We start from the raw sequence: 13,817 nt of genomic DNA on the forward strand, positions 1-13,817 counted from the left end.
TGGCCCCACGTCCTGTCCCTATCCGCATTGCCCCCCCCAAAGCCTGTCAGGGCTGATACGAACATCGACAGCGTTGTGTTTAGCCGAGATCGTTAAAATTCAGCCCGGCTCGGTGCGTAGACCATCAGCGCCCTCGCTTAAAACCCCTCTGTTTCCTCAGCGAGACGCGGGCTGTGGAGACATGCGCAGGGGGAAGGACAGTAGCGTGCAGCTGCCTTGGAGCCAGGCTGCTTCTGCCTTTTGTTTGTGATTAAACCGTATGAGTTACTAGCCTGAATATAAAATGCATGTTTTTGCTTGGAGGTGCAGCCATAATTAGCTAGCTTTTAAGTAACTTTTTATATCAAGGCCAAGCTTACCCCCTTTTTCTTTACTTTCGTGTTTTGACTTGTATGGTGTAAACGTAGGGGTACAACGATGCTAGTGTGACCTGCCAATGTTTTATATCCACTTGGCACTTCTGTGAATGACCACACGAAACTCCCTGTGTCTAAGTGTCTCTTAAAACTGTCAGAAGGGGAGAGGGGAATCCAGCTGCCTGCAACCGTCTCTCCATGCTGGAGCCACAGTTGTCTGTTGGCGGCAGGCCAGACCTGGCTAGATCTGATTCTCCCCAGTCTGTGCTCAGGTTTTCAGGGCAGTAATGAAGTTACAGTGCAAAACAAGCAAAGAGAGCCACAGCAGCGATGAGCAGACACTTAAGGAAGAATAACGGGGCAAGCGTATTTGATCTTTCTCCCCTTATTCTCCCAGTATGTGACCATTTCCTGTGTAAACCCAGACACAAACACTTCAAATTAGCTTCTGTGGAAAAAAGTGGGAATCTCATGAATAACCATCAAAATACTAACTGGTAATTATTTTAAGAGGTAGTCTACACAGCTTTGTAACACATCTGTGATTTATTTTCACAGGAGAAAACTACGAACTGATGTTGCAGCAGCTTTTCCTAACTTTAGTGCTGAACAATTGACTGAGTTTATTCCAAACAAAGAGGAGCTTAATGTCATCAAAATATACAGTCACAAAGGGGAGGCCATTACTGTTTATACAAACAACAAGAACCCCATTCTSTTTGAAATTGAAAAAGCTCTGTATCCAACAGGTACGGGAAATGGACTAAAGTTATTCTCCCTCCCTCTTTACCTATTGGACACAAACCCTTCCCCCAGAATTTTGCTTGTATCTTAAGTACTTATATGTCCCCCATCACTGTAGCATCTTCACAGTCTTTAATGTATTTATTCTCCCAACATCTATGTAAATCCAGCAGCACTTCTGGATTCTTTGTGCTAGAAGGAAATTGAGATACTGAGAGGTGACGGGGTTCAAGAAAGTCTGCTGTAGCATAGAAACTGGGAAACAAGTCTTGTAAGTCATAGGTTAGTGGTGTCCTAGCCCCTTTTCCCTTTTTGTCCAGTAACTGCAAGCTGTAATTCCTAGAAGCATGATGTTCACCTCCAGGCATCCTTGGAATTAGGCAACAAATTGTTCTGATACTCTGTGCTCTTTTTTTTTTTCCCCTACCCAGCAATTCTTCCCTTAGCAGTATAGCTTAAAGTGTCTTTGATTTAAGGAAAATAATGCAAAAATTTCTCTAATATATCCTTTTTAATAATCCACAGAAGCTTGAATTTATTGGCAGTTTTTCTCCACCACATCTACTAATTATTGTAGGATTGTTCTGACTTCAGATTTCTTGATTACCTGAGTGGCAAAAGAGTATTTAATTGTGGTTAGTATTGTACTGCTTAGTCTTAGAGATGACAAGAAGCAGCAGCTAGAGAAGTTTTTAGTGATGCATCTTTAAATTTGGTTCTGTTTTGGGACAGTGTATGCTCTGTGGGCCTATCCGGATCTTCTCCCTGCTTTTTCAACATGGCCCCCAGTGCTACAGAAACTAGCAGGAGGAGCAGGTAGGAGGACTAAAACTTTGTTATGTTGCATTGTAAAAAGCAGTTGCCTTTGGAAATTCATATTTTACAACACGGCTTTTGTGATGTTCTCTCTCCCAGAGTCAAAAATATACTTGAAACAAATAACAAAAAAAACATAAAGGCTCATTATTCACAAAGTAATTCTTGTTGATCTCCCAAAAGGAATATAAATTGGCAGTAGGTAAGTTTGTGGATGAAGCAAAGTAGGTTAAGCTTTTTAAATGCATTCCTCTGTTCTATCTGAGAGACTCAGATTTGGAAATATCTTCCCAGGGTGTGAAGTTGATTAGCGACTCTGAACTGGGACACTGAACTATCTGTGTCGTTGGTCTGTGTTTATTATAACTTCTTGGGCAGCTGAGTTCATCTGCTGCTACCCTGCTTCCTTGTCAATTCAGAGGTGAGCTAGTTTATCCAAGGGATAAGAAGTGACTTTATATTGGAACCTACAGTCTTAATCACTACCAAGTAAATTGTGAATTGTGCAGGTGAGATTGGATTTGAATTCCTGGATTACTGGCTCAACACTAATAGGAAAGGAGTCTGCTTTGGATGCAGTTCAGACTCATGATAGTCAGGCTTTTATAAACTGAAACTGCAGAACTGCTCAACCAGAAGCAGATTAAATTCCAGCCATTGTGGCCTTAGTCCGTAAATGGAAGTGTACGTGTAGAAAGAGATGTCTTTTTTTCCATTACACGATATCTAAAGTAGAAGTACTCAAGTCCCTCTGTTCACTTTGTTTGCTTTTGGCGAAATAAAGTGTGTGAATGTGTAGCTGTGATAGGCATCTGAGCAAGCCTTGTTGCTGACTTGTACTGACCTATTTTCTGGGGAAAAAAAAAAGAAAAAAAAAGGTCTTACTAATGGGGGAAGGACATTGCTGAAAGAGGGCTGCAGGTCATTCATCTCCCGTGGCAACCAGGCTACCTCGGGGTAAGATGCAAAGATAAGAAGCTGGCCACTGAGACAATGGCCAGCAAAGGCGGAGAGGAGCGGCAGAGCTACACTGCGGAAATACAAGGAAAGGCTTGAGACTTTCCAGCACTGCAGGCATAGAGAAAGGGAACGGACTTAGGAGAGCACTACCTTAAAAAGAGGAGAAGCAAGGCAGTGCTGCTCTCGACTATCTGCTCTGTTAATTCAAGTACCTACTGCCTGCCCTGGTTATTTACCTACTTATCCTGACATGTTGAGGTCTTTATATGGTTTCTGTCCTTAGAGATGGGGAGCCCTGGTTGCAATTGCAGGCTTCCTTCTAGATTTGCTGAAAGTAGTCGTCATAGCAAATGGAAGGGAAAAATATTGTTGGCTGCTTCAGCATGCACATTAAAATCCATGATGCTGAGAAAAAAGTGAGATGCCCTCAAAACCAAACCATAGAACACAGATCTGTCCATGAGACTGCAAGCTGTAGACAGTTATAGCTGCTATGAGGAAGGTCAGATGCACTTAACATAACTTGGTGATAATGTGATGCTCTGCATTAGGCATAGAAAACTGTCCTTTACTCACGTGGCCATCTATTCATCCCAGATATGGAAAGCAGAAGGAAACATGCAATGAGTTGTACTGTTTCTATCCAGATTAGCAAGGAGATGGTTAAGGCTATTTCCTTTGGGCCTGACAGGGAAAGGGCTGAGCATGCTTAGCTCTTCTGCTATTCTTTGGGATGCGTTCAGCACCCTCCTGATTCGGCCCCCTTACGCCACAGGTTGGTGGCAAGGACTCTTACCGTACTGGCAGGAACAGAGAACCATGTTTTACCTGGCCTGTGCTCAGCTGCTAAAAGGCATGCATTTTTTGCTGAGTAACAGGAGGGATGGGGATGAAGGAGGTGGTGGCTGAATCTTTCATTGGTAGTTGTTTTACAAATGCTTATTAGAGAGATGAGTGCACTTTGTTCTTTTCTTCAGATCTGATGCTGCCAGGAGTTGTAGTGCCATCTTCCGGCTTTCCTCAAGTAGAGCGGGGCACGCTCTGTGCTGTCACCCTCTTGGGAAACAGGTACAGAGGACTCCTTATTCGTATCTTTTCTCAGAAGCTTATAATGAAAGGAAAGCTATTTTTTAAAGGAAGATTCAGGGGATTTTGAGAAAATAAAAGCAAGCCTATTCCCTTGTATTTAATGTACTGTGGAGCTAAACAGGGTGGAAAATTGTTCAGAAAAAGAAAAGAATCCAGTTGAGCTTCTGAGTAAAAACAGGTTTCAACGTGGCTGGAAATCTTTGCATATTGGTTCTTTTGGAACTATTGGGGCACAATTAGTGGATTTCTTTTGAAACAACTTTTTAACAAAAGATTCTATTCTACCCAGTTATATTTGGAAGTTGGCTTACTTTTCCATTGAAGTGTGTGGGATGACAGGGGTTTGGGGTTTTTTTTTTCAGATCTAGAATAATAAACCTTGCATCTTTCAATTTCAAAGGCTAATTTGTTTTTTCCCATATTTAGTTTGTCTCTTATATAGCACGTGAGCCAATTTCTTTCTGAGGAAAAAAAGCTACATAGCTGAATTACTTAGAAGGATATTATAATGAGGAAAAACAGGTATTTCTGACAAAAATGCCTGCTAGTATCTGTTGGTAGCGCATATGGTCCTTGTACTTTGTTAAGGAAAAGAATGTTTCACTGCACAACTTTCACTTCAGTATCAGAGCCGTATGTATTCTTGGGATTCTTTGGAAGACCTTACCAGAAAAATGGGACAAAACCAGAAAATGCATAGATGCTTTGAAAAAGCAAGTTGCAAAAGAAAGCCAGTATATCACAGCGGCACAGTCACTGTTTGTCCAAGAAGCACAGTGTATTTGTAGTGTCCTGTTGTGTTGCTCTCTTCTTTCCCCAGAGCTCCAGTAGCAGTCGGAGTTGCCACTATGTCCACTGCAGAGATGCTTGCTGCTGGAATGAAGGGGAAGGGGTTTGCTGTATTGCATACTTACATGGATCATCTCTGGTGGGTCTATGTCCAGGTGTTCGGTAAAATTTTTAACAAGTCTTAAATATTTACTGAAATCAAAATCTGTGTCCCAGTAGGCTTAATCTATCATTAATGTGTTCAATGTACTGAATTATTTGAGTACAGTTTAGATAAGACTGTTAAGGTTTCAGCTGTGCTACATTTTCAATGACCACGTTTTTAGCAGAAATAGGGGTGTGTCCTGAGGTTTTTCCTATCTATCTACATATAAAATAATATATAAAAAATCATTCACTTGATTCAGTTCTTTTGACTTGAATGTAATCATTACAGAAATGAAGCCAGCACATCCCTGTTACTTTGATTTCAGAATATCTGCTTGTTCTATTAAAACTACACTCCGAATTATTTTTGCTTTAAAAAGGGCAACTTTGCCAGTCTTAACCAAGGAAAAGAGTTGTTTTGCATTTGAGTTTAACTAGTTTGCTCAGTTTTACCTTAGATTCATGGGGGAACATACAGCTTTTGGAGGAGGGTGAAATAAAATAAGTTTTATAGTTTTGAGAATGCAGAAAAAGATCCATGTCTTCTATCAGAGGACATTTATTCATTGTCCCATGGGTTTAAAAGCAGTAAACAGAAAGCTATTTTATGCTTTTTCTTCCTTTTTTAGGGAATTTGGTGACAAATCTTATCCTCCTACCTTAGCTCCCTTGGTAACAGATCCTGCTGAAAAGGAGAGTGCTGAAGATGAGGAAGAGATGGAGGGGCAAGAGCCTTTCATCAGCTGCACCGCTGACCCATTGCAGCCTGTGGACATTGGTGATTTGAGCCTGAAGGAGCAAGACAGTTGTGCAAGACTGATGGGAAAAGAGGAACTCAACGAGAACAGAGCTGCAGAAACAGCTGAAGATGGCAATATAGAGGTTCAGCAGGAAACCGAGGACAGCAGGACACCACAAGGTATTTTTGCATACCAACGGAACCAGATGGCATCTCTTCTGTTTGCTGAAGCTGGTGCCCATGATCCAAATTACTGTGTAGTTCAGACAGCTCACTCTAAGAACAAGGGTAGGGCCAACCAGCTAACGGTGGTCCGGAAAGCTCTTTGTAAAACAATACATAGAGCTAAGTGATAAGTACTGCAACACATCAACATTTAGCTGTAGTACCAGAAGATTGTATTTATATGGATTTATTTAGACAGGCTCACTTCTGCTTCATTTTAATCCCTCGAAGACATTTTTATCTTAGTGGTACTCTCGTGGTCCAGAGCGTTAAGTTACTTGCAGTATGATCACCGTTATTTTATATGCAAGAAGTCTGGGAGTAAGACTGGCCCAAATGTGGAAGGCATCAAAATTGGGTTGAGAACGTAGAATTTTTGTCTCCTGGTCTTGCTCTGTAAAGCTTGGATGTAGAGCTTAAAGGGATGTTTGACAATTTAGTAAAAGATAGAAATCAAAGATGAAAGCTTTGAAAGTAACCTGAAGTTTCTGGTTATTGAGAACACTTCCTTGTTCATATGGAAAGACAGAATACTTACTGCATACCTATTCTTTTCTCTTCCTGCAGAGCAAATGGATGAATTATTTAATCAGTGCTTTTTTCATGCTTTAAAATGCAAAGTAAAGAAGTCAGATCTCCCTCTACTGACCAGCACATTTCTACGCAGCCACATGTTCTCATGCTGGTATGTGATAAGAGGATTATCTTTGGATTTATATGGTGGGTTTTTGTCCTTAAAATTGTGGAGAAAGCATGTGATATTTGGGGTGAAGTTTTTGACTCAAAAGTAAAATTCAGTATTTATCTAAGGATATTTAAGATTTTGCTCACTGTCACTTGAAGTATTTGATATAAGTGCTGTCCAGACCAGGACATGCACTTGGTAGCTATCTTGAGTTGGCTGACATTTGTTTGAAGATTTCCTGCTCACTTGAATGCTGTTTGCCTACCCCCAGGAACATCAGCACTAGTTTCATTCATCATGGTCTACCTATTAGCTTGTTTGATTAATTCTTTCTGTGTGATTCATGTTTCTGCTGTTAAGAAAATTTTAGCATAAGTAGCAAGATATAAGAAGAAATGTAGGGTGACTAATAAGTAAATAACTTTTTAAAAATCTATCTATAGCCCTGCTGGACAACAGCTGGACGTAAAGAAATCAAGCTATAAGAAGGTGAGATTTTTCTCTATATTTTGCATTAATTTAAATTAGAAATGGAAGGGGAGAAAAAGCTTGAAGTCAAACTTGAATTGTTCAAGCATCAGTTAAAACAAAAAAAAAAGGCATACAAAAAACCTAGAATCTATTCTTAAAGCCAAGGTTTTTTTCTCAAGTCTCCGCTCATTTGGGATCAAGGAGGAGAAGTAATTGTCCTGAAAGCATAAGCATAGATCTGTTTTGAATGTTACTAATTCTATTTGGTGCTTTAAACTGCAGTAACTATTAGAGGGTTCTGATCTTACTGGACAGCATAATTACTTGCAGTAAGAGATCATTCCCTTTCTAAAGCTGTTATGAACAAAGGTGAAGAGAAAGGAGGTGGTATTGTTCCTGTTGTGTAGGTGACAGGCAGAGACCAAGTGCATTGCCACAGATCTCTCAGTAGTTAGTGTGCGATGTACAGTGATTTGGCTAAGAAGGTCATAGAGCAAACAGGTGGCAAAGCAATGAAAGGAACCCTTGCCTGGTCCGTTTTAGAGCAAGACTGAGAGGAGGCACTAACTACTCCTTAGCAATTGCTTTGTTTACAGAAGCGGGGGGGGGCAGGGAGAGCTGCTTATTTTATTTTATTTTATTTTTTCTGACTTAGTGAGTCACTTTGGGCCTGTAAAAACACAAGAACAGGAATTTAATATGCCTAACTCTCTCCACGTTTCTGATTGTTCCTTCATTCAGTTCTCCAAATTCCTGCAATGTATGCAGCATCAGAAGATCTTACAAGTGAAGGAGCTGAACAAAGGTGTCGAGAGCATTGTGGAAGTGGACTGGAAACATCCAGAGTAAGTAGAATATTGTAATCTTTAAAAGGAGGGAGAAGAATCAGCTATTTCTAGCTCTCTTACCTATACTCTGCTTGAATTCCCTTTCTGAGTAGCTATAATAGGTCATGATATGATTGAAATGATATGATTATTTTATGATATATTATTTTATGGGACAACTCTTTGTTCAGCTTTGGAGTGAACTCGCCTGCCTAAAAAAAAAAAAAGATACTGCTACTGAATAAATGCATGTGAAACTACAGCCTCAGAATGTCATACAGGATCAAATCAACCACTTTGCAAAATCAGCAGCCAAAGTTACAATCTGAGAAAAATATAAAAAATAATTTGCTTTGTTTTCCATGGCACAGGTTGATTTGCACAAATACTTATTACCTGCATCCTATATCAGTGTTTCCATTATCTTGCCAAGAATTGATAATTGCCTTTTATCCAGAACATCCTACTTGCTCCTTTTGAATATCAGCACATTAGCTCTGTCTTGGAATTTCCCAGTGGGCCTGAAGTTTTCTGTTATATAACATCTCCTTGACGATTAATGGACTGGAGAATATTTCAGTAGATATAAGCATATCTTCTCTTCTGTATTTGAAAAGAAGCAGAATTACTTTGACTTTTTGCATTAACTTTTCTCTCATTATACTTGGCCTTACCATTAGGAGACAGGCATACACAAACTCAGTTTGCCAGGTTTCTTACCTGCAAGCACAGAATCTGCAGCTCTGGCCAATGAAACTAGACTGGCACCTGAACCAATATGGGTCTTATTCCTTTCTTCCAGAATGGACTTTTTTTAGTGACCCATGAAGAATCACTTCATCTTTTAAGTGTCTGTTCATATATGGAGAGTTCAGTTGTGGGTTTTTTAATTAAATCCTAGAGATTCTATGGAATGGGATTGCACCCTTTGAGTTATGGCAGTCATCTCCAAGGAAGGAAGTCAAATATGTTCAGAGTAGGGGGAGAGAGTTATTTTTTCCCCAACATACAGGGCTTTAATCAGAGCAATAGGAAAAAAATGTTTACCATTACCTGAATTAAAGGGATGAGTCATTGCTTATTTTTGTGTATCTTGACATGTGTACAAGGACAGATTTAATAACTGCAGCTAGTGCTTCAAAATACTGTTCTTTCAAATACACAGTATTCTTCTAAATACTTGGAAACAGCATCCCAAAAGGAGGTTTCAGCAAATGCATAAAAGCCATAGTTTTTGCAAAGCCACGGGATTTGCAAGATGCAGGGTTAAGTTGGTGCACAGTGAATCATGGTCATTGCTGCTAATTCTAAGATATCGTGTCCTGCTATAATCCGCTAGAGGTTAGAAGCATCAGCCAGCTTCTTTCATCTACTGAAAAAGGGCCCATGGCGATGAACTGATGTATTGTACAATAGACAAGAAAGCTTTTTGCGTGGCTCTGCTAGGTTTTAGTTTCTCAGTGAAATGAAAGTGATGTTTGATTCCTTTCACTCCACCAAGTAATTATTGTTTCAGCATTAAAGCATTTGCAGTACCTGAGGGATTTTCTTCAGCCTCTGCTGCCCAAGAGAGCAAGAGCGAAGATAGAGAACAATTGTACCATGCTCCTGAAATCATACCGCTTTATGGGGTCTCAGCAAAAATGATCCCACTCTTCCAGGAATCTGGACACAGGTGAGCACTTGAAAAGTAAGATAAAACCATGGTTAGGTGAAGAGAGAGGCTAACAGACCTATGCTGCTGCTGCCACATTTGCAAGTTGGGCAGCCTTTCCGTTAGTCTGCAAGGGGATAGCGCTGTGATGCTATCAGGAATGGTAATAACAATCAAGAAGATATTCATTGTTTCATAAAGTGAAGAAAGATAAGAGGCTGTGACAACTGCATTCAGCAGGTATTCACATCACTCCTCCCACAGCTAAGGAGATGATAGTGCAACTATTAAAATTGCTACATTTTACTTGGATTATCTTAATTTGCTATTGGATTAGGCAGGTTCTGCCCACCCACAGTATAGTTTACTGAATAGTCAAACTTGAAAAGAGGGTACCTTGGTGATCTGAAGAACTCATTTGCCTCATTGTTCCCAGATCTTGGCTGTTTTGATGTAATTTAGATAGATAGCAGTTATTGGCAGCCTTTCTTCAACTGAGTGGCACTTCTGCACAAGTTATCCACAGTGCTCTGGCTTTATCTTGTGCCATTACGGTCATACTCCCAGGCTCCTGCAGCCAAGGGTTTTAGAATCCATATAATTACTGCTATGGCCCTTTTATCTGGCATAGAGCGGCTGAAGTGGAACAAAAAAATCACTTCCTAGCAGATTTATTTCAGTATTGAGCTGTTGTTACTGAACGTAGTTGGGGTGAATGCTGTCTTCTGTCTACTTAGTGAGTCTAGCTGACACCTGCTTTTTAAAGTAGTAATAAAGTTCTCTTTCTCTTCTAGAAAAGGGAGCATCCTGTCAAGCAGTGAGGTGAGAAACATCATCATTAACTACGTGAAGACTAATGAGTTGGTTGACGAAACAAACAAAAAGTAAGTAGATGTGAAAGTTGTCCTACCCTGTTTCCACAGGAGATGCTGATGGCAAAGCAAAACATGAACTTGTTTGTGCCTAATGCATGTGTTTTTCTGTTGTAGCTTTGTAAAGGTGAATGCCATTTTGTGCGACTGCCTGTTAGATAAATCAGAACAAGATGAAATCACAAACCTTAAGTGGGATGACCTCCTGAGCAGGTGACTTTCCAATGTAATATTTTAATATTACATAGATTTATTGCATGTAACTCAAAGTCCCATGTTATCAGAGCTACCTAAGTTGTAACTTCCTACCGGTAAAATAAAAATACCTTCACTTTTATTGGTATTCAGTCTGAATACTGAAGTTGTTATTCCTCACTCTTTACCATTTAACAAACATCTAGTATTAACATTCATTTTTTTGTTTACCTGCTAAACATTTACTAGGGAAAACCTACTGAACAGTGTCTGGTTCTGTATGTAATCTGTGTGTACATATTTATCAATCCACCCTTTGCAACAGATAGCTGAACATCCCCCTTTTAGGCAGCGACAATAATTTTTTTTATATTTAAGGTCTTTTTTTGTCTAAGGGATTCTAGACTTGACATATATCTGTCCTCTTTCACAGTGTAGCACAAGAGAACTGAGATTCACAAAAAGGTCATCAAGGACCCCGGTTTTGCTTTCACCATAACCTAATTGCAAGCGGCAGCATGACTTCTGCCTTTTTAGCCCAAAATCACCTTTTAGTTCCAAGAGGTACTAGTATCTGACACGCTATTGTTTAAAAATGCTGAAAAACTTAGCCTAAATGGCTCAAATTTTTTACTTGCCTTGAGTTTCTTGATCACACAATGCTTCTGAACATCTCCAGCAGCCTCCTTTCTTTCTGAAACCAAGTTTGTTCATGGGACAGTAGCATAGTTTATGCTGAATTTTAAACTGAAGTTGCTTCACTGGTCTGTCTGAACAATATTTAACTCAGTTAAAGATGGTTTTCATTTACAAGAAKCAAACTAAAATTTTACCAGTAATGATCTAAGGTAGAATTTTTCCAGTCAGTAGACTAGCCTTTTTTTTTTAATCAGTCCCTTCCTTTAAATAATGTCTAGGATGCAAGTCTTGCACGAGATCATCATGCACTGCATGATCTAGATTCTTCTTACACACCATTAGAATCTTGGCTTTCACATAATCTCAAAAACCTGCAAGAGAAGTGAAAGAAGGTAACATCTGTCTTGCTGTATGGGATAGAGTAATTGGATGCATAAACTTTGTTCAGGTGCCTTGAACGACTGCAGCCCTTACACCAGGTGACATTTTTTGGACAAGAACCTGTTGTGAGGAAAGGAAACATTGAGCCCATCAGCATAACCATAGCACAGAGATCATCAAATAAGAAGGTAAAGACAAAATTAAAATGATAGGTTTCGAGCAGAAGCCTGGATTCTGAGAGCAGCTTTGGCAGCTTGCTTTTCTGGGTTGAGCAGGACATGATTTACTAATACATACAGCAGTGACATTTGTAATAATTATTAAAACCTGCAGGTGACAATTATCAAGAACCTTGAGCTCTATGGTCTAGACCCACAGTGTGTTGCCAACATCCTGCAACAGAGAGTACAGGCGAGTGCCACGATCACCCCAGTACCAGGAACAAAAGACAGAGTTCAGGTCCAGATCCAAGGCAATCAAGTTCACCATCTGGCCAAGATGCTGCTAGGTAAGTCTCTTCTGGAACCAGGCCTGGACTGGTTATAGCAAGATACAATGTTAATTCTTCAACTCTAAATACTTACCTGAAATGAACTCTTGGTTATATTGCAGAAGAATACCAGCTACCTCGGAAATATATTCAAGGCCTTGAGAAGGCTCCAAAGCTTGGCCGGAAGAAGTAGGAGAAAAACCTAGTGTAAGAATTATTCAGATCTCATTATTTATAAAAGTGTTGTGCCTACAGATCAAGGATAATATACAGGCCCCGTTCATGCAAAGACGAGTCATGGATTTTTGTAATGTCTGGAATTCACCCAAATAATAATATTGCTCTAGCTGTCCATTTTTCATAAAAATAAAAGGCTGGGAAAAAAAATAGCATTATCCTTTTCCAGTTATTTACTAGAAGTTCCCAGTGGTGCACCGGTTTCCTGCCTAGAGTGGCTTTTGTCTATTTTAACATTCTTGCTTTGCTGCTTTTGACAAAAATATGGCAACATAACTTCAAACAACCAAAATATAAGCAAAATACGTTCCTAGCATTGTCTTATAACATGCCAGTATGTCATACCATAGACTGTATCAGTTGGAAGTAAAAAAACACTCGGTTTTAGATTTTATTATTTTAAACATTTAAACAGGTATTAATACCACACATTTCAACGAACACTGAGAATTAACTCTACATTAGCAGTAATTTTATAAATTTTATATACATGCAAAAAAAGTATATATAAAAATATTAACTGTATTTTATCATGGGTAGACATGGACACTAGCTCTGTCAAACCCATCTACAATACTAAAACATAAGTTTGGCTGCAAATTAGATTGACAGAACACTTTGGTCTTGTTTCACAGGAGTTCTATACCGCTTTAGTTGAAGCTTACACTTTAAGCACTTTACAGTAGGGTTAAGAAACTTGAATTCACTTCTAGGATAATTTCTGTATTTAGGCTTAATACATGAAAGTACCACAGGAGGGCGCCAGATAAATAAGTTAGAAGAGATTTCTTTAATTACTGACAGTTTTATTATCTTTGTCTTTTACACTGTCTGCATATGAACAAGTAATTTCAGAACTTTCAAAAAAGCTGGAAGTGAGACATTTTTTAAAAATGCCATAGAATTACTAGGGAGTAGTAAAAATAAATTACAGCATTGCAAAAATGCATTTCACTTTGCCATAGAAGCTTTACTATTCCATTCTATACACATTATTTTACATGTTTTACAATAGGCATGAAAAATAAATTCACACAAACTAGGCAACACAATATACTAACCAAAGGCACTGCCAACAGTATTTTGCGCTTAAGGAAGGGGCCCACACTCCTGTCCTAGACTTGTGCCTTGGCACATGTCAACTGACTTGAGAATTTGAGTTTTAAGATCTACCTATTCTTCAAATGCCCCATATCTTGAAAAAACAAAAGAAACAGCCCTCCCCTTTGCAGGAGGTTTTCAGCAGCATTCACGGTAATTGCATAAGAAGCCATGCCTTCTACAAAATGTCTAAGACATGCTGGGTTCTAGGAAGGGAGAGGGAGACAGTCACCAAAACTCTAGTAGAAAACAACAACAACAACAAAAAAACCCTTTACAACTTTTAGCCAGAAAGCTAAGGGGTTTAAAAACAAGCTTCTGGATCTTGCTTCTCAGAACCAATGGCAGTTTTTGCAGTGTTCTTCCTCTTGACTGAACAGAAGTATTTATACAGTGCTTT

The 13,817-nt window shown here is 39.3% G+C and overlaps 1 protein-coding gene across 1 annotated transcript; it reads left to right on the top strand.

Moving 5' to 3' along the window:
* The first annotated feature begins 181 nt into the window (after positions 1 to 181).
* On the top strand, positions 182 to 12,483 carry EIF2D (eukaryotic translation initiation factor 2D). Its single transcript, XM_026077248.1, has 16 exons — positions 182 to 200; positions 722 to 752; positions 915 to 1,105; positions 1,833 to 1,916; positions 3,854 to 3,944; positions 4,786 to 4,893; positions 5,531 to 5,820; positions 6,433 to 6,550; positions 6,994 to 7,039; positions 7,763 to 7,866; positions 9,365 to 9,523; positions 10,297 to 10,386; positions 10,492 to 10,587; positions 11,657 to 11,777; positions 11,923 to 12,097; positions 12,202 to 12,483. Exons 1-16 carry the CDS (start codon positions 182 to 184, stop codon positions 12,270 to 12,272), a joined length of 1,794 nt encoding a protein of 597 aa, XP_025933033.1. The 3' UTR covers positions 12,273 to 12,483.
* Positions 12,484 to 13,817: the final 1,334 nt, after the last annotated feature.

This window comes from Apteryx rowi, unplaced genomic scaffold, assembly GCF_003343035.1.
Source record: "Apteryx rowi isolate R43461 unplaced genomic scaffold, aptRow1 scaffold_45, whole genome shotgun sequence".
Taxonomy (NCBI): domain Eukaryota; kingdom Metazoa; phylum Chordata; class Aves; order Apterygiformes; family Apterygidae; genus Apteryx; species Apteryx rowi.